The sequence below is a fragment of the Apodemus sylvaticus genome, chromosome X (genome assembly GCF_947179515.1).
Source record: "Apodemus sylvaticus chromosome X, mApoSyl1.1, whole genome shotgun sequence".
NCBI lineage: Eukaryota > Metazoa > Chordata > Mammalia > Rodentia > Muridae > Apodemus > Apodemus sylvaticus.
The window spans coordinates 148,234,298-148,255,887 of NC_067495.1; the positions used below are offsets into that span (position 1 = coordinate 148,234,298).

General features: G+C 39.8%; 1 protein-coding gene across 2 annotated transcripts; it reads left to right on the top strand.

Annotated features, from left to right (window-relative positions):
- The first annotated feature begins 13,982 nt into the window (after positions 1-13,982).
- Vma21 (vacuolar ATPase assembly factor VMA21) lies at positions 13,983-20,633 on the top strand. Of its 2 annotated transcripts, none has more exons than XM_052171268.1 (3): positions 13,983-14,167; positions 17,715-17,824; positions 18,507-20,633. In XM_052171268.1, exons 1-3 carry the CDS (start codon positions 14,058-14,060, stop codon positions 18,647-18,649), a joined length of 363 nt encoding a protein of 120 aa, XP_052027228.1. In that variant the 5' UTR covers positions 13,983-14,057; the 3' UTR covers positions 18,650-20,633. The 2 variants fall into 2 exon arrangements, with proteins under 2 accessions (XP_052027228.1, XP_052027227.1); XM_052171267.1 differs by lacking the exon at positions 13,983-14,167 and adding an exon at positions 14,234-14,408.
- The last annotated feature ends 957 nt before the right edge of the window (positions 20,634-21,590 follow it).

Here is a 21,590-nt window from a genome sequence, read left to right on the forward strand (position 1 = left end):
ATTTAAATGACTCTGTTGTCCCTTTCACATCAAAGATGCAGAACTTCTGGCAATGAAAGTCTCACTTGTCTCTCCCATCAAGCCTGGAAGGAAACGAACTTGCAGGTTGATGAGGGGAAAGGAGTGAGTGGTAGTGAAATATACAGTAAAAGTCCCAATGGCTCAAAGTGTCCTGCAGGCTGTACAATGAATGCAGTTTAAACAAAGCAAGCCACACCCATATTCTAGACTGGGAATGAATGCTTCCCCTCCCTTCCCCCAAGACTAGGAGCAAAGCAAGGATGCCCACAGTCAACACTGCTCTTCACCTCCTTCTGTGGGAGCTTAGTCAGTGCATTCAGGGAAAGAAAAGATGCAATGTCTTTAGGCTGGAATGAAAAAAAGAAAGCACCCTTTGTTTACAGACAGCATGATTATTTATGTAAAACTTCTGAGGAATTTTGATAAATGAAATAGTATAAGACAGATATAAAATATACAGAGGCAATTATGCTTCCATAAATTAAGAAAAACAACTGCAAAAGTGAAAATTTGAAGAAGTGTCCATATTTCAAAGGAACCAGAACTGGATGACTCAGACAATCACATTTCTATACTTTCTATAATGTTACATTAAACCAGATGAGGAGGTGACATGGCTGACACATACATCAACTGAACAGAATGAAGACCAGAAAAAAAAACAAACACATTAAGCTTGGTTTTGACAGGATGCAAAGGTAATTGAACAGAGAAAATGAGATTTTTGATCAGATGGTGACCTTAGCTTATACCAAGCTTGTTCAGATAGGACAAGGTATAAATCACAATAGAAAATTTTATAAAAATTGGAACTTATCAAAATAGTAGAAATGTATTTATCAAGAAACACAGTTAAAGCCAATTATGGTGGTATATGCTATAATTATAGGGCTTAGAAAGCAGAAGAAGGGGATTAAATAAAAATTCAGGCTAGCCTCTGCTACCTATCAAGTTCCATTCTACACAGGACTACAGAGTGAGAACCTTTATTAAAACATCACCACCAATAACAACAGCAATGAAACAGTGTTCAGAGCCAAGCATGGTGGCTAATGTCTATAGTGCCAGAATCTGGGAAACTAAGTCAGGAAGAGTGTGAGTCTGAATCCAATGTGAGATACATAAGAAGATTGTATCTCAAAAACAAAACAAAACAAAACAAAACAAAACAGACACAGTTAAGAAAATGAAATAAGTCTCAAATAGGCAGTACATATCTGCTAAGATGAAACTAGATCTATGAAGGACTCTTGAAGACAGCAGGGTAGGTAGAATATTACTCCTGAGTATAACCCCTGAGATCTTCAGGGCCTAAGCCCTTAACACTGTGTATGTGGCTTTATATGTGAAGGACTTGAACTGAGGACATTATTTCAGATCATCCAGGTCTTTAATGAAGTCACATGTATTTGAATGAGAGAGGCAGAGAGGTTCACCTGGAGACAGAAGAATGCACTATGACCACAAAGAAGAGACAGTCAAAAGCCCTGGACACCAGCAGCCATCACATATTGAAAGAGACAGGGACTACATTCTCTCCTGGAACACCAGAAGGGGGCAAGGCATGACCACATGATTGATTCCAGGATTGACCCACCATAAAACTCCAACTTCTACCTCTGAGAACTAAAAAGGAATATATTGCTAAACTGCTATGCTGTAAGCCACTGCATCTGTATTACTAAATTGCTATAACCCTAGGAAACTAACCCGCTCAAACAGTGAGCAGAAGTTCAATTAAGAAATAGACAAAATATGTGAACTGACTCTCACCAAAGAGAGGAGATGAATGAGAATAACCTCAGGAAAAGAGGATTTAAAATTTTAATTATAAATCCCAATGAAACCTATGATGAGATTCCCACATACATCCATTAGATAGCTAAAATATAAACATATAACCATGTAGAGCAATTAGAATCATAGTGTTTTGCTGACCAAAATACCAACGTGGTATTCATGTTAAATATTCTCTCTCTCTCTCTCTCTCTCTCTCTCTCTCTCTCTCTCTCTATATATATATATATATATATATATATATATATATATATATATATATATATATATATATATATATAAAAGCATTATAGTAATTTATCCATGATCTCACCATACTAAGAATGGCCCAAATGTTCCTCTGCTGAAGAAGTCATTCTCTTAATGATGGTACATGGCTATTGACATTTTGCAAAATGTATAGAATTGTGCACCTAAAAGGGCAAATTTTTTCTTTAAATAAATTATATCTCAAGACATAAAAGTTTGATATAAATGCTAAGTTAGTAGCAAGAACAATACAGATTGATATTTGGTGCTGAAAACTGTATTATGACTAGTGTTGGTACTAGTAGACATATAAACTCTATGAAGGAAGAACTTGTTTCCAAGCACTGAGCACAAAACATACCACTTAGTAGATGTTCAATAAATGTTTATTGAATAATTACCTGAATCTGCATTCCCTAATGATTCTTTTAGAATTTCTCATGCCCTAAAGACAGTCCCTGATCATAGGGAACTACAATCTAAGATTAGGGACTCCATCCCAGAATGAAAAAAAAAAACCTCACAATGGGTCAGGAACAAAAGCTGAGCATGGGCTTTGGGGTTGTAAATGACTTTACAGTAAGTGGATTTGTAAGGTTTAGACTTATATATACCTTACCTTTGGAGCTTGTATCTAGAAAATACATCTCATAGCTGTTTGTAGTCAGTAGGCCCCAAAACTCAGAAAAGGTTCTTTGAATCCCTTATAGCAAAATATCTTTTTTTCTTTTTTTCTCTTTTTCTTTTTTTTGGAAGTACTTATAGCACTTACAAATTCTGTCCACTCCCAGGCTGTGCCATCACTCAACCTAGACAAGAGCAAGGTCTGCTTAGAGAAAGACTGATGTGGTCCCATCGAGGGACCTGCATTAGCTAAGATCTCCCAAAGGGTTTGATTCCCCTCATTGTATCTGTATCAGCTGCTAGGGACATGTTTGTTCCACGGAGCCCAGCAGTTGGCAGCCTTGGCTGCAAGTAGTCATTGTGCTGTCCTGACAAATGCCTCAGTTCTTTGCCAACTTTTCTGCCTTTTCTTCATTGCAAATAGCTTTCAGGCCGTAAGTCACTTGTTCCCGAGTTTTCTGTCAAAAGACTTCTTGTTTTGCCACACTCACTTCAACCTTGGATTCTTGGGACAGGCTTCACAAAGATGGAAGGCAGGCTAACTCCAAGCTGTAAATTGAAGCTCATGTAGTCAACATGGGGAGAAGGGAGAGGGATCTGTTATACCTGCTTTCCCTTTAACAGTCATACCTAAAAGCACCTTCATATTCCAACTATTCTTACCTGCTTTGCATTTCCAAAATCATATTTGCCTCTTAAGAAGATTTTCTTTGTTGGTAATATTATTGTCCATCTCCTCCTTGTAGAATTTAAACCCCCTATTGTCAAAGATTTTATTAGTTGATGAATCCTCACACAAATCTACCTTGATGCACATTGTCATGGTTATTCTTCATGGTCAATTTGACTGGATTTAGAGTCATCTGGGAGATACAATTCTGAATATGTGCAAGACAGTGTTTCTAGGATCTTTTAACTGGGGGAAGGGAGGCACAAATGGAAGTGGTGATGTCATCCTATAAGCTTGAATGCAGAATTAAATAACAAGAGAAAAAGAAAAAAGGAATCTGAGTATCTTTAACCTTCTCCCTTTGCTACCTGACCCATGTAGATGTGAGCAGGTAGTCTCTTATTGCATTTCCTGCCTTGATAGACCCTCAAACTGAAAGCCAGAAGGAATCTTTCCTTCTGGAATTGGCTTGCTGTTAGGTAATTTGCAACCAGGACACTACAATCAAAAAGCAAAACAAAAAGTGTTCTATACATAATAGGCTTACAATAAACGAGTGCAAGGCTAAATCAAGGAACAGAGCCCCATGAAGTGCACATTCTGCTTATGTGAGGAATATGGTGTGCTGGTCCAGCAGTATCTGTTTGCCAGGAGGCCCTGTGTGTTTTTAAGGGTTTGCATCCTCAGTATTTTCCCCTTGTCATTCCTACCTTCTCCTTTTCCTTCATTGTTTTTCCTGGGTGCTGTACAGGAAGGAGGAAGTATTATACAAGAAAAGAAAGCCATAGAACTACTTAGTCTCTTTCCTCAGGGCTTAGATAGGGCCACAGATGTTCTCCCAGTTGCTATAATACCAGAGGCCAAATATATGCATGGGACACTGAATTTAACTATCTGATTACTTGAAAGGAGGACCGGTCCAGGAAAGATAATGTCCCCCTTATAGAATTTAAACCCCTTATGGACAAAGGGGTTTAAGTCAGACTGAGGGGCTGGAGAGATGGCTCCGATCTAAGAGCAGGTACTACCCTGGCAGAGGACCAGAGTTCAATTCCCCTTAACAAAGTGGCTCCCAACTTCCTGTCACTCTAGCTCTAGGAGATCCAACACCCTCACCTGCCTTTCTTGGGCACTGCATGCATGTTTAGGAATCCACAAAAACACACACCCACAAACCTTATTATAAATAAATTTTTAAAATCAAAGTAGACTAATATGAGTATAGAGGCAGAAAATGGGAAGTGAGAGCCGCTGAATTGGGATCTGGTTACAATAAATATCTCATGGAAGAAAATGACTGCACACTCCTGCCCCATGGGCTGTGTGCCTCTCTGACCTCCTCTCCATATTTCTTTAGACTATGAGTCAAATAAACCCTCTTCCTCCCTTAAGCTCCTTCTTTGTGAGATACTGGGTTGCAGTGAAGAAAAAGGTAACTCCTAAACTTGTCAGTCCTAAAAGCTGTACCTGGAGGTCTGCTCCAAGTTGAAGACTCATGGAGGCTTTTTTACATTTCCTGGCATCTTCTTCAAGATTTCACTTCCCACACAAAAGAGCCTAGTGGGCCTTTCACTGCTATTTCTGCTTGTGTCATACATATTTCAGGAAACCACAAGGGAGTCTAGCCCACCTAATCCTCTTTTCGCCTTTCTTTGATTCCCCATTTCTTGCCTTCCTCTGTTTATAAGACCTGTTTTCAACTCCTGTGCGTATTATGTGTATGTATGTATGTATGTATGTATGTATGTATGTATGTATGTATAAATAGTCAGCCTTTCAGGATTCTAACTTGGCTCCTACTGACTTCCTGGGTGGTGACTACTTTGCCACCACACTCCGTCATGGCCTTGCTTGGCACACTGTCAAGCAAGCAGCAGCACCCTCTGATATAATGGCTCTTAACCCCTTTAGGAGGTTCAAAGGAGGTTCATAGGGGTCTCATAAGACTATCAGAAAACACAGATATTTATGTTATGATTCATAATAGTATCAAAATTACATTTATGGAGTAGCTATAAAAATAATTTTATGTTTGGGGGTCACAACATAACAAATTGCTCTAGTAGGTCCCTGCCACATGTCAGGTTCCAGTCCAGGGAAGACAGCATCATTCTCATGCCTACGCCCACAGAGGATGCCTTGGCTTCATCTGGGAAAGAAAGGCTTGAATTGTGTGATGTAGAAACTTCATTCCAGGTGCAGCATCTAGGGGAGTATTTAAATGTCCTCTTTTTGAAGCTTTAAGGACTGTAGGAAATGATTACTATAAAATATTTCCAGGTTGGTGGACTGACATCTGTCAGGCTTAACAACTGCTGTGCAAACTTAAGTGATGTTTACACACAAAAACATTTTACTGTGGGATACCATCATTGTCCTGCTGTCAGTGGACAAGGATGACACTCCATACAAGTCTTCCTTGTCCTGTGAGGGAAGATTCATTTACTCATTCTGTTGAGTCTGTGTACACAGACGGTGAAAGGGACAGACAATAACCTGTCTGCTCTAGATGTATACCATGTTTCTGATCTCACCACATGCTCGGAGAGGACAAACCTGCCTGGGATTTGGAGAAAGGGAAAGCCATGTAGCAAAATTCACCCTCTACCTTCAGCTGAGGGCAAGGAGCCCACTACTCTATCCACTGACTACCAGGGAGCCAGATTTCCTTCTGCCACAGCTGTAAACCCCTAATAGTTATAAACCAGGCCTTAAGAGGCAAGGCTTAGAGCTTAGAGCTTAGAGCTCTGCCATACTTCCTTGACTATAAGCATCCCTGTTCTTCACATCTAAGGAAAAGAAGTTGAACATATGCCACAGGATAAAGTCACATTTGTACCTAGACTTTTTTTTTTTTTTTTTTGTTACTGGTGTGGCTCTTTCTCCCACAGAGCCCACCGAGCTGTCACTATAGAAAGTGATGGCTGCAGCCGGTCCCTACCCTAATCTTTACAGGATGAGGCAAGCAGTTGTTCAGAAAGAGGTAGATGGTAACCTGTCTGTGATATTATGGATAGAAAATCATGAATGAACTGATTCATCTCCAGAACTTTGGCTACAGGTTGCATCCTCTGCACTGGGACTCAGCTGCATCCTCATTTGGATATCTGCGGTTGTCTTGTGAACATGTATGGGAGATGTCAGAGTGAGCAGCAGGCAGACACAGATTTCTTTCCATAATTCCCCCTGGAAGCGGGTCAAAGAAGACATGGAAGAATTCACACAGACACCCGAGATCTTTCTAACAAGCCAATCAATGTAGTGAGACATTGAACAAGGTTAGTGAAGTCCATGACCCAAATGTGGTAAGGGAATAGTGGACCAGCAAAGGGCTTTTTCATGTGCAGGTACCATTGTGGAATAGATCTCTCTCTCTCTCTCTCTCTCTCTCTCTCTCTCACACACACACACACACACACACACACACACACACACACACACACACTTTTTGGCTTTTAGCATACCCTAAAGGCACATCCATATCAATACACTTCATTTTCCCACTGAAAAATATGATACTTCTTCTTTCCCAGTTCATTCAGAATTTTGTTGTCTTTGGTTTGAGATTGGACCTCATGTACCATAGGCAGGCTTCAAACATGATATGTAGCACAAGTTGGTCTGGAACCAACTTCCTGATCCAACTTCCTGTGCATTCTGAATGCTGGGATTACACTTGTGAGGGACCATGCCTGACTTTCCTTCTCCTCCTCTTTACTTATTTCTTTTAATTTTGAGTTTATAATATAACATTTCTCCCTTTCCTTTCCTCCTTCCAAATTCTGCCTTATTCCCTTCCTTGCTCTTTCAAATTCATGACCTCTTTTTTCATTGCTTGCTGTTACATGCACATATATGTGAATATACTCCAAAGTATAATCGGCTCAGTCTGTGTACTGTTAACTCTACATTTATGTGTTCAGGGCTGACCATTTGGGATTGTGTAACCTATGGAGTGCTCTTCCTTAGTTCTCCGTAGTTCTTTGGGAAGGAGTGAGGCCTCCGGGGTTTTCCCACCCACTTCCATATCTTGTTGTCCTTGTTCGGCTCCTATTTGAACAGTTTGCTGCTGAGACAAGGGTGAAGCTACCAGACTCTCTGGTTCCTACAATTTTTCTGCTCCCTTCTTTTTGTGGCAAAGTACTGTTATCTTTAACTCCCTGTGTATCCTAGCCTGGCCTCTAACTCATGGTCCTCCTGTCAGTCCTTAGGATTTAATGCTTACTCAGTACATTTTGTTTAGTTGTTTGTTTCTCTTTTCCACTTTCCTCATGTAGTTTTTTTTTTTTTTTAGGTTGGGAGACTTTATGTTTAATCATATTTCACCAAATAGCATGCACGAATACACAAGCACACAGACACACAAGGATACACAGTGCCCCATGACTTCACTCTTGGAGAAGCACACTCCCACATTTGTACTCACACACATTTGTGCACTCCCCTTAACCTTTCCCCCTTGGAAGGGGGTCTCTTCTTCCCAGGACTAGAGCCAGAGGAGCAGCTGGAAGAGAAAGGCCATAAGCAGGCAGCTGATCTGCTCAGTCTGTTATCCTCCCCTCTCCCCTCTGTGACCTGGTGATGGAATCCAGGGCTTTGCTCTCACACTAAGCACGTCTTCTACCACGTCAGCCCTCTGCCTCAGAGCAGCCTTCCAGCCCTGTCTTTTATTATCGGTGATAAAAACACTGACTCACTCTTGTCAAGCTTCTAAGTTTGTTTTTCCTATAGTATCTGCATTTTTCCTTTTTCTGGAGTCTGGAGTGATAGAAAAGGAAAATTAAAATACCCTTAGATTTCTCTCGTCCATTCATCAACGTACTTAATTTATTTGATCAATGTTGGGAGTACAGCTTCCTCCTGGAGTGAATGGGGATTGGGAACCAAGATCACACTCTGAGGTCCACTGGCCTCAGGCTCACAGACTTCCTGAGAAGAGTTTCTGCCTAACCTTAGGCTTTTGCCAGAAGGAAGCTCTGCTGAGGCCCAATCAGAGCTGCCCTGCCCTTCCCTTCCTCTAGGTGTTTCAGAAGACCTCCCGGAAATCTGAATCTAGACTCTAGTTCAGTGCCTGAACTAGAGGAGCTCTGTCTTTGGAACCCACTGGCTCTGGTTTCCTGGATCAGCTTTCTCAAGGGACAACCTTCTGCCTTTTGTTCTGCCAACAGGCTACCATCATCACCTCAGCACTCAGCCTTCGCCTGGAGAGCATGGGTATATATCTGTTGGGTTGTGGCTTTGTTGTAAGACTTCTCTTCCAGTTTCTGCAGTCCACATTTTCCAGTACTGTGGGGTCCCATCTAAAAGCAATTGGGCCAGGATCTTTGAACTTTCAACTGGCAGCTAGAGCCTTGACAGTCCATGTGGACAGTCTTCTTCTTAGGATGCTGTTATAGAACTTGGGGTTCAAAAACTGGCCCCAATCTAGGTCCTCCCTACTACCTACCAATCCTTAATAAGCCAATTAATAATGGATAGCAGAAAAGGGAGAGTTATTCATTGTGGCCACATTGAGAGGAGATGGACAAAGTGATCTATTAAAACCCTCAAGTCTGTTTTGTGTGAGATTAAATTCAACTAAAAGGCCAAATACATGCATATTTAAGCGTGATTGTACTCCATTGTTCCCCATTGAACCATCTTGGGCTAGGCTTCTCAGTCTCAATGTGTAAGGTAATCTGATAAGTTGTTAGATAAATTCTCCCTCTGGTTGTGGCCTTTTCCTTCTCCAAACATGAGTTTCCTGGGGGGAAATTCCCACTTCTTTGGGGATCATTGTTTTGATAGTCTTATAGTCAGATTGAGCATAACATGTCTGTCTTTATAATACCTACCTTCATTTTTGCCGGGCTTTTTAAATATCAAACCACTGGAGTATCAAATGATGTGGGCTGAAGCCATACTTCTATGCAGTACACACTTCCTTCCAAAGGCTCTACTAATAGTGCATAGACATACCTGCTGGGCAAGAACAGCTCTGAGCCATGGACCCTGAATATCTTCAGGCTCTTCTATCAAGGGCAATCATAGATCTAAGATCCTAGCTTAACTGTGTGTGTAACACAGAGCTGGACAGGTTAGCTTTATGGAAAATTCAGAGTACACACAGGATTGAGACTCAAGAGGCAAGAGGAAGGCCTTAACTAAACTCTGGAATTTTCCTTAGCTTAACATTTCTAACATATAAAATGGGAGTGGCATACAAATTGTAGAGGTTGTGAGTGGACAGTAATCAGGGAAAGTGGGAGGTGGAAACGGTGTAATTCATTGCTTAGGGGATCCTGAAAACTTTTTTCCATATCATATCCTTTCCTCCTTTTAAATATGGTCTAGAAGTAGAACTATGATTTTTTTCCCCAAAGGGTATATTTCATGAGTGTGTATTTTCGGAAAAAAGATACCCACTGCCCATCATCATAAGTGTTAGAAACAACATCAACAACAAAGACCCCAACAAGCTCAGCATTTGCACAACAGAGCACACAAAGGAAAAGTGGCTCAGTAGTACAACCTCCTGTGCAAAAGGACACACCAAGATTGACCCTCACTAGCAAGCATACTGGGGCCCAAGGTGTCTCTGTCTTTTATTGCTGACTAGGTGGTGACTGTGTTTTATCCCATTGCTAGGAGCTCAACTTGACAATCCAAGACAATTGGCTAGTTGGCACAAATGGGAAGAAGTTTCAGCAAGTATGGGTCTTTGTTGGACTAACTACCATTGACAAAATAAGAACTAACAAATGAACAAATGAACTCTTCATATGAAGAAGCCATGGCAGCATCTTTATTCTCTGCACTGATTCTATTGACTATGTGGTGGAATTTTTGTTTTCCTCATAGCTCAGTTTTTGAAATGCCATTTTGTGAAGACATAGACTCAAAAAGGACTAATTCGTCTTTCAAGTATTGCTGTCTCATCCAAAGCCACTTTGGGAGCTCTAAATGGAGCTGTGTGAAAATATGGCTTTGTGGGATAGTACTAAAAATTGAGAGGTAGCTCAAAACCTGAGTTTATTTGCATACCTTCTGTGCTACTTGGTTAATACCAGTGGCATTAACAATAATATTGTGCAGAATGTAGTAGACCAAGAGTTAGGAGCTATAAATTCTCTAATCACATCAAACCAAGAAATCTGGGGTAATTCACTTCCCTAAATACTTCTCAGTTTTCTCAAAAATGGTAAATATTTGACAAATATTTGAAAATCATTTCCTCATTCTAGGAGAAATAATGATGTCACTACTATACTTTCCTCCCTAGTGACAATGCCACACCTCACAGTATGACCTTATTTGGAAATATTGTTGGTCCAAATATAATTAGTTATGATACTGTCATATGAAAGTAGGGTAGTGCTCTAATGCAATAGGATTGGTGTCCTTATGAATGCAGGATGACATTTGAACACAGACAGGCATGTGGGGAGAATGCCATGAAAAAAGTGAAGGCAAAGATCAGGATGACACTTATACAACCCCAAAATGCTAAGGGAGAAGCACAGAATGACTACATCTTTCTCTTGTAGAGCTCAGAACTCACCTTGAGAATACCTTTATCTTAGACATCTAGAAGTGGGAGATGATTAACTTGTTGTTTAAACAACCCAGGTTGAAGTCCTTCGTTATTGTGATCCTGACAAACATTAATACATCTACATTGGTTTTGTAGCCACAACTCAGTTGTTTAACACATATTGTTTAACATATACTCTTGGGTGCACACAATTATTCTTTTACATTCATATTTTAAAGATTTATTTTATCAAGTATACTATAGCATATTTTAGGTTTTAGTAATGGTCTTTCCATTTACTCATTAGATGAACAGGATTACCTTGTCAGTGTGACAAAATTTATGCCTCAAGTCAAATAATGTGATTTTCTTTTCAATGCAAAAACCAAGAGGAATTTTATTTAATCCAGCATGCTGGGGACACCCTGCACAAGGGGAGAGAATGACCACGCCCAGCCCGCCCAGCAGGCCTTTATGCAGTCCTCACGGCAGCCACCATTAGGCACAATGTGATTGGCAGAACAGTGTTACTTTTAAATTAATTGGTTGTTAGGGAATGAGGTAGGCAATAAGTCTCGGAATAAGTCTCAGCATTCCCTAGCTCCAGGGATCTCCCTGTGGTCTGAGGAATGTAATTTAGCCTCTCCCTTCTGGGAGGGGAAAGTTTTCCACGACCTTTCCAAAGTTCCTGAGCTGACCCTTTCATTCACTCCTTTTCTTTGTGAATGCTTCAATCCTGAAGCAATTGCTCGTATTCTGATAGCTCATATTCCTGATCTTTTGTATCTAGTTCTTTGTATCTCTGCTTTAAGATCATTAGCTGCACTGTACCTAAGTGTTTCTTAACAATAGCTACTGGGCTAGAGAGATGGCTCAGCAGTTAAGAGCACTGACTGCTCTTCTAGAGGTCCTGAGTTCAATTCCCAGAAAACACATGGTGGCTCACAACCATCTGTAATGGGATCTGACTCCCTCTTCTGGTGTGTCTGAAGACAGCTGCAGTATACTCACATACATAAAATAAATAAATAAAATCCTTAAAAAAAATAGTGACCAAGTGGTCCAAAATGTAGGGGCCAGAAGTCAACAATAGCTGGAGAACAATTAGGGGTCCTAACAGGGTTAACAACCCCGGAATGGTCTATATAAAGCACAATCCTCCTCAGCTTAGGCAGCACATAGCCCTCCTATCCTGCAGTACTCCTTCTGATAATGATGTCAGTGATTCTTGAGGGGGACTGATGGAAGTTTCTATTCTCTCTATATCTAAATCAATCGCTGCCCTCTGACTGTCATAATTTTCCCCTTGTAAGACCAGAGTGGAAGTCCTGGTGGCTCCCTTGGCCATCCCCAACCCCAACAGAAAGGAGGCAGTGAGTGCTGTAACAGGTGGACAGGCACATAGGATGGGGGAAGGAACCAGAATCCAAAGGTATCACAAGCAGTCATGATCAAGGTCAAGTGATCTTGAGCTTGTCTATCTTCTATACTGACCAGTGGGGGTCTCTGGAGGGCGGGGAGTCTGCAGGTTTCACATGGGAAGTGTGTGCCCAGGCCACAGTACTGTCCATCTTGAGGCCTGTGGGAGTGGCTAGAAGGGCCAGGAAGGGTCCATTCCATCCGGGTTCCAGCGACTGTCCCTAATGCCTCCTTATATAGATCCAGTCACCAGTCTGGAAGTGGTGAGGGGTCTCAGGCATCCTTGAGACCCCTGAGTGAACAATAATGTGATGTTTTAATTGTTGAAGTTCATTAGACTTTTAGAAATACCAAAACTTGTTCTCAGAATACCCATTATTAAGTTTATGGATTCCCCAGGGGATTAAGGACCATGGGGTGATAAGCAAGGTCAGGAATCAGCAGTGTTCCCGCAAAGAGCCCTACATCATCATGTCTGGTGCTATAAATCTACAATCCCAGCCACTTGAGAGGCAGGGACAGAAGAATTGAGTCCAAGACCTGCCTAGATTGTAGAGTGAGTTCAAGGCTGGCTTGAGTGAGTGAGACTATATGTCAAATTTTCAAATTGGATAGGGAGTTCTGGGAGTAGTTTTTCAGTGGCAGAGCACATATTCAGCATGCTACAGAGGTCCTGGCTCCATTTCAATCATATGCTGTCTCCCTCTCCCCCAATCTTCCTTCCTTCCTCCCTCCCCATCCCTCTTTCTTTCCCTCTCCCCAAATCCACATAGACAATATTTTAGGATTTATGGAACATGCTACTTATGTTGCATCTATACAACATTAAAGTTGTAGAGACAATTCAAATGAATATGCATGACCCAGTTCCAAAAAGTTCAATTTATGAACATTAAAATTCAAATGACTTTCCTGAGTCGTTTGCGAGATACTACTCTTTGACATTTTTCTTAACCCTCAGAACAGAGAAAAATTGGCTACAGGCCTCATATATTTGACTGGCTGCCCAGTGTGTCACCTAGGACACCAAGTTTCCCACCGCCTGAGTTCATACATTAGGTTCACCTAAGAATCTGCATGAGGTTTGGAGAGGGGTTATTGCTTTTAAACTGAAACTCAAACTTCCTACTGCTCAATCAGGGCTGGTTTACTTGTCCTTTCGGATGTGCTTAGTATCCCATGGTGCAGAAAATAGGTATGTGGTCAGCAGCCCTTTCCGGGCTTGACCATTTAAGGGCTGTCTCAGTATTAGCAGCCAGAGGCAACCTTATTTTGTTAAGCCTGTCCTAGAGCTTACACGCCCTTTTCTGTTGGTGCCTCTCGGGTTGCCTAGGAGCTTAGGCCCATCTGTCCTTACTATTTTTGAGTCCCTGTTGTCTCATTGGCAGCTTTCTGAACAGCTGCAAAACATACTTTTAACTCTAAGTGGAAGTTTGGGTCACTAACTACCTCCGTGGAACAGTCACTCAGCAAGGGCTCTTTCAGTGAACAGTTCTCTAGTTTTACTGACTCAGGTGAGTGTTAAACTAACTCATCTCAACTTCCCGCTGTTAAGGCGGGTAGGAATGAATGAGGTCTTTGCTTATGGGCTGGTGGAATAATGTGCATTGCTTTTTGTGTTATCGGAAACTGCTCGGTTGCCTAGCACCACAGCCGACAGCTGGGTCGTCCTTTCCGCGGCTCGTCTACCTTGGGTCACCAGGCTCCCGTGACACCGCAAGCGGGACAGAGAGACGAACGACAGGCACTGGGCCCGGAAGGACAATGCTGCGCGGAAAGTCCCGGCTCAACGTGGAGTGGCTAGGCTACTCGCCCGGCCTGCTCTTAGAAAATGATCCACTCGCAGCCGGACGGACACCGCGAACCCCCCGCGGGTAAGTCACGTGAGTGCTCGCAGCTTACCCGCGCCTGCGCGCGGGGCCTGCACGTCAGTACGCCGCGCCACAGGAGTGCGCTTCAGCCTGGGCACTTCCGGCGCGACCGGCCTAGTACTGTCACCCCGTTAGCCGCCGCTGAGCCCCGCTGACTACCCAGAGCCTACTGCTTCCCTCCCTGCCAAGCCATGGAGCGTCTTGATAAAGCCGCGCTCAATGCGCTGCAGCCTCCAGAGTTCAGGTATCCAGAGTTCAGCTGGGCAACCGCGGCCGGTCGGTTCTGGCCTGGCTCTGGCCCCGGGGCAGGCAGGAGACAAACAGGGTGGGCTTGGGAACGGCCCCCCTCCGTGCTTCACCGCCGGCTGATGTAGAGGGAAAGTAGTTTGAAGCCATACTGAGTGACTGGCCCCTCCCTTCAGTTGTGATCCAGGGCACAAGTGAGCGGGCCCTCAGTTCATGCTTCCTTGCACTTCCCCTCCCTGTTTGGCGACTTTGCTGCTTTGCAGTCTCCCCTCTGCCAAATGGGTCTTTTGAGGATAGGCACCCGGCCTCCTTTATCTTGAAGCCTGCCAGCCCCTACATCACATATTTTTTTTTGTAAATATCTAGTATGTAAATAGATTGGAGGCTGGCCCTGATGTCAAGGCCACTTCTCTTGAGGGGAATCAATCTGTAGGGTAAGGACTGGTGACTAAACAGAAAGAATGTGATAGTAGGCCTTTGCTGTTCTACTGGTCTCTCAGAAGCGAGGAGCCTGGGAAGAAGTTAGCAGCCAGTAATTGACATCATCAGATTTTTTAATTCTTATTTTGGCTGACTACTTAGTATTTAACTTTGGAAAAAAAGGAAGTTGAATTCACATAAGTGACTTTATCCAGGATCACAAAATTAGACCACACAGTTACTATGGCTTGACTGCTCACTCCAAAGCCATGTAATCCATTTACTCTGTTGTTTTTCAATATAAAGTTTCTTTGTGTAGCCCTGGATGTCCTGGAACTCTGTAAGCTGGCTTTGGATTCACAGAGATCTTCCTGCTTCTGCCTCCCAAGTGCTGAGATTAAAGGTTTGTACCACCATGCCCAGCTACCAGCAGATATTCTTACCAAGTACATGAAGAATAGAGTCTGGTTTTTCCTTCATTCCTCATTTCTGACAGACCTCAGCAACCCCTAGTCAGGTATAAGATCAATCAATCAATTGATATCCATTTCTTTGTTTTATGTCACTGATACTACTTGACCTAATTTGTAACAGCAGAACCAACAGGTATAGTGAGCTATGGCTAGAAGCTAAGGAGAAATGTGGTATAAATGCTAGGGGAAGTTGGGTAACCACTTTTTTTTAAAGTTTGTTGCACATTTAATTTTGACTATCCACTCATGCTTTGGATATTTTGATCAGTAACAGACTGCAAATGTGTTCCATGGGGCTGTATTATCTAGTGTTATTTTAGCCATCTTAGTTTGTATGGGTATGATCTGTGATGTTTGTGGAGTGACAGAATCATCTGAAAAATGTGTTTCTCAAAATATTTCTGTTTTTAAATGATGGATAACTACTTAAATTACTGAAGTTATAAAAGAGAAAAATCAATTTTTTTAAAGTTTGAGATAGAGAAGAGTAAGAATGTATTGAGAATAACAGGCCATGAATTAGTAACATATGTACACACAGGCTGTGGAGACCTGGATGTTAATATATAGAAAAGATTATATTTACATGATAGAACTATGATTTTGTTCACACTAATATTTTTATTGTGTTGTATCATTTTTTTCCAGTAAGTTTATGAAATTATTTTTAAGCTTTATTGTTTTAAATTGTGTGTGTGTATGTGTGTGTATGAATGATTCAGGTGCCTTGAGGAGGTCAGAGGCATTGAATCTTCTGAAGCTGAAGTTAAGGCTGTCTGACATCAGTGCTGGGAATGGAACTTGGGTTTACTGTAAGAGAAGTACCACTGAGCCATCCTTCTGGCCCATCCTTGTAAAAATTATACCAGATAGTAGATATTTAAGAGAGAGAATCTAAAGAACACACTACTTGTAGTGGCATAGGCCTTTTAAAACTAACTATTGGGTAATCTGAGGCAGAAGGATCATCATTTCAAGGCCTGCTTGGGATACAGAATGAGTTCTAGGCTAACATGGGCAACTTAGTGAAAGTCAGTCTCTAAGGGTAAGTAAAACAAGCTAGAGAGGTAGCTACATGGTAGAGCATTTGTCTAGCATATCTGTAGCTCAGTAATGGTAGAGTATGGTAAAAGGTAATATATTTAGGTACCAAAAGTTAGTGTAGAATGTTTTGTTCTGCCAATGACAGTTTACATAAAAGTAAGATTTTTATTTCTCCCACATGTACAAGGATTGTAATCAACCAAGAAAGCTTGCTAATACAATGCAGTTTTATAAGATATAATTTTTATGTTGTATATTATCTGTTTAAACTTAATAGCCTTGTGACTGTTACTTTATTGGACTTTGACATACAGTTCTATATTTCCTGTCCCTATCCATAGTTGCCAGTGTTTAGTCTTTCTATAGATTTGGTCATTTGTCTACCTTGATTGTGCATATACATACTCACTCAAACATACATTCACTCTTACATACACACAAAATAAAAAATGGCTGTGTCTGTCTAGAATACTTAGTCATGACTGGAGTTTGTAGACTGACTTTTGTTCTAGATGAGCACAGAACACAATAAATTTACTCAAGTTTTTCGATTCAATTAAAACCTTCAATATTACTTTGTTGATGTAACTTTTTTACTGTCTGATTTTTCCTCTTCCCTGTCTATCAGAATAGTTTAAAATACATTTCTGTTTTCTAGGATTTTGATTGATTTTTCCATCAGACTTTTAAAAAGTAATCACATTAAAGGAAACACAGTTGTTTAAATGATTTACTATTCAAAAAAGAATGCCCTGTTTTTTTTGTTTTTTTTTTTTTTTTTTGCGAAAATGCATTTCTCTGCAATTTCAAACTAGCTTCAAAATTATGGAAACTAAGCAGTAATGTTAATTATGTATTTTACATTTAGTCTTTGAAAGAAATGTGTCTACACCCTGTCATCATTGGAGTGTTCCATCTCAAGTATGATCAAGCTGCCCATTTTAAGCTTTATTTGGAGTCTCCTGGAATAGCTATTAATATGTTTGTCTTCTCAGTTTACTCCTACCCAACTGTATATTCTACAAAGCCCTAGCTGGGTATTGAATCAGTTTGATTCTAGAATACATCTGCCTTTTCTGGTTCATTTCTGGTCTAGTCCTCTGGTTTGAGAAGAAATGTGTACAGTCCTTGGGGAGGAGCTGTTGGATTACAAATGGGTTTGGGGTTTTTATGTAATTTTTAGGGGCTTTCGTGCCTGCACATGCGCAAGCACATCAATCTCAAGGTCTGGCTTGGGTACACACATGCGCATGCTTGCCTCTTTCCTGCGTTCAGGATTGCAGAAGCTATTTGACACAGAATTCTTTTATCTTCAGGATTATTATATTTTGATATGGTTTGTGAAAATTTTGTTCACTTTCTTTCAGAAATGAAAACTCTTTAGCTGCAACCCTGAAGACACTCCTGTTCTTCACAGCTTTAATGATCACAGTTCCTATCGGGTTGTATTTTACAACTAAATCTTATATATTTGAAGGTAATTTTTACATACTTTTAATATATTTTATTTTCTAATTTGTTCTGAGTTTTTATGAATCTTTATTGTAAAACCTTTTTTCTTCTTCCTTTTGTGTAAGTTATTGGCCATATATTTAACTTATGCTTTGGTTGGCTGGGTGTGGTGCTGCATGCCTGTAATACTTGGGAGGTAGAAGCCAAACTGGGCTACATGAGACCATGTCTCAAAAACAAAACAAAATTCTGGGGAATATTTATTACTTACAATGTATTGCTTTAAATATTTTACATGAATTCACCTACAGAATCCCCACAACAATCTTCTGGATTAATTGTAGTATCTTCATTTTAGAACTGTGGTACTAAAATTAAGTAATTGCAGTTAGCACTACAAGTGAAAATGGGAGATGAAAACAAGATAGTTGGTAATTAGTAATTCTGATTTCTGTGTCATGAGCACTGTTCTTCCCATTCCTCCTTTCAAAACCTCCCATATGCCCTGCTTTGCTGTCTTTCAAATTCATGCTTGAGCCTTCGGGTACAGGAGTTTTGTTTTTTTGTACCTGTATCCTTTGGGACTGGGCTCCACAACTTAGTTGAGGTTTTCTGTGATGGTCTTCATCACAAACAGAATTCTTAGGTTTTGAATTTTGTAGTTTGGTAAGTGAATAATACAATGAAATATTCTCTTTTCTTGATAGGTGCCCTTGGAATGTCCAATAGAGACAGCTATTTTTATGCCGCAATTGTTGCTGTTGTTGCTGTTCATGTGGTTTTGTCCCTGTTTGTGTATGTGGCCTGGAATGAAGGCTCACGACAGTGGCGTGAAGGCAAACAGGATTAAAGTGAACATCACCTTTTGATAGCATGAAATTTATTTTTGAATATGTTAAATAATTCTGGGGTATTGATAATAAATACATTTGTTTGAATAAAGTTGAAAGAACATGTTAAAATCAGTGTTAAAGCGTCAGTCACGTTTGGCTAAATTTTGACCCACCCAATAATATGGTTATTTTGAACTCTGAATCTCCATTTGCAAATGAAAATTTGGAAAAGTTGGATAGGTACAGGCGGATATTTTAAATGAGTTATCTCTTATCCTAGGAAGAATTTACATATTTTACAATAAGAAAAAATGTTAGCGATTTGGCTTATACTTGCTTTTCAGTTTTATTTATTTGGATATATTAAGAAATACTTTGTGAAACAAATCTAAATTTCCTTTTTAAATCAAGGACTTTGCTGGAAAATACCAGGCCCTTGGGTTTGAGATGCCGCTTTCCTTAAAAGTTACTTACATTGTAGGCATTTTAGCTAATCTGACTTTTAAGTCAGTGAGGAAAGATTGCTTTCACATTTCATTATTTCGTGGGGAAAGTTACTGAAATCACACTATTCATGCAAAAGTGTGTACGGTTACTGAGGACAGAGAACTGGACTGTCTGCCAGCATTGTGAATATCACACTAACATTGTGCCCTCATTTTGCTTTGAAATTAGGTTTCAGTTGCAAAGTTTATCAAAATCCCACTTAATGTGCTGTCCTAGTTTAAAATAGACAGTATGAGATAAGTTTTAGAATACCAAAATGTTCAACATTTGCAAATTGAGAGTCTATACAGTTTTGAAACATCACAATTCTTATGAGGTATTCTTGAAGTATTTTTATCTATTAATCTTTCTTTTTTTATTACATCGAAGCTACATCCCGAGCATAAGTTATATTCTAAGATAATCCTTGAAGTCTTTTTTGGTGAGACCAACCATAAGCCAGAAAAAAAGCCTAGTTACCTTGGTACCTACAGTCTATGGCCAGACAAATCTATTGGTACTGTGTATAAGTATAAAAACACTGAACCCCAAATATTCTGATTAAAAGATCATAATATATTCTGTAAATCACTGGAAAATACATATAAAAATTAAAAAGCAAAAATTTTCCCATAATGTTACTACCTGCAGATTATCAGTAGTTTAGTTCACAACCCTCGTACAGCTTTGAATGATGTCTCTTAATGCTGGTCACATATACACTAAAACCTTGTTGTTGTTGGTTTTTTTAATTTATTTTTTATTAGATATTTTCTTTATTTACATTTCAAATGTTATCCCCTTTCCTGTTTTCCCCTCTGAAAACCTTCTATCCCATTCCCAGTCCCCCTGCTCACCAACCCACCTACTCCTGCCTCCCTGCCCTGGCATTCTCCTACACTGGGGCATCAGGCCTTCACGGGACCAGGGGCCTCCCTCCTGTTGATGCCTGACAAGGCCATCCTCTGCTACATATGCAGCTGGAGCCATGGGTCCCTCCATGTGTACTCTTTGGTTGGTGGTAAAACCTTGTTTTAAATTTAGATCTTGTCAATTTCACCAAAGAACTGTTTGCAGTTATTGAGATGTATGATAATTGCTTATTGTCTTACAAAGCATATACTATCTTTATTAATTTAAAATTCCCATTTCAATGTTCTTACCATAAAGAAATATAAAATTTTGAGGTGATAACTCAGTTTAAATACTTTATAACATGCATATCTCAAAATATTACATGGCATCCCACAAGCATGTATGCTTCTTGTTTTTAATATATCAATTAAATTGAGTTGTAAAAATGAAGAAAGTTCAAATACCTGTTACTGGTAACCCTAATATGATAAATGACCCCTGCTTAAATATTTGCCATTATTGATTTCTTGGTCTGCTGTTATTTTCATGCTGTGGAACTAGACTAGAGAAATGGGTGATTAGATATAATAATATGTTTGTGTTATTGTTGCAAATAAGATTAATATGATTATTAAAAGACTTCTTAATTCTTGAACTTAACAGTTGTGTGTAGTTTAAATGTATTTAAAAATAAGTATTCTATGAGAGTATTTTGTAAAGACTGCAGTTTTTAGTACTATAATATTTGATTCTCAGACATTGTGTGCTAAATTTCTAGATGGTTGGTTCCCTTATTAGGCCTATTGTATTTACAATTGTCCACTCAGTTTCTTTTTATGTAATGCCAAGGCTTTTTTCTTGTACTTTAGGAATATTGTACTATTTGTAAATTATACTGTTGGATTTTTTTTTATTTCAAACATTTGCTAACTAATGGTACAGGTCTTTTAAAAAAGTATTTTAACCAAGGATTCATGTAAACACATGTAATTTTCCCTTGGGAATAAAGTACAATATGTTTGAACATTAAAATATTCACTTTGGTGTTTAGAATTATTATAAAATGTGTTTTAAAGCAGTTTTCTAGGATTTTGACTGTTCACTTATGAGTTTGTTGTTGCTAGCTAACATTTTTCAAGGTTTTAAAACTAGTTTAGTCTTTCACAAAGTATATATTTCATGATGTGTTAGAAGAAAAGCTACAATTGAACTGTTAATGTTTTCCAGCAGGAATATGTTCTCTGATGTTCAAAACTTGATTGTAATGGTGATCCCAGTTAGGGAATATAACTTGAAGTGTCAGTGCAAGCTACTGTTACAGAAAATGGGTTAAATTTACCTTCCCCACCTTCTGATTTGCCTCCTGAATAATCCTTTCAGTGCTAAAAAAAAAAATGGAAGTCAACTGTAGGATGCACCTGGTATCACTGACTCTTCAAATGGATGCCATTTCACAGGTTAGAGTAGCATTCTGGTTTGCAATGATAGTAAAACATTTTAAACTTGCTGTTCAAAGTAACTGGGTATTTCATGGGAATCTAACAGTAATTATAATAACTTGAAAGTTTACATCAGAAAAGTCATACTGAACCAGCTATGGTAATGTTCCAGTATTTT

Excerpts from the sequence above, each read along its gene's own strand:
- Vma21 (XM_052171268.1), top strand. The coding sequence starts at position 14,058 with ATGCTGCGCGGAAAGTCCCGGCTCAACGTGGAGTGGCTAGGCTACTCG. Across the intron at positions 14,168-17,714 it reads ACACCGCGAACCCCCCGCGG|AAATGAAAACTCTTTAGCTG; the intron begins GTAAGTCACGTG and ends ACTTTCTTTCAG. Across the intron at positions 17,825-18,506 it reads TAAATCTTATATATTTGAAG|GTGCCCTTGGAATGTCCAAT; the intron begins GTAATTTTTACA and ends TTTTCTTGATAG.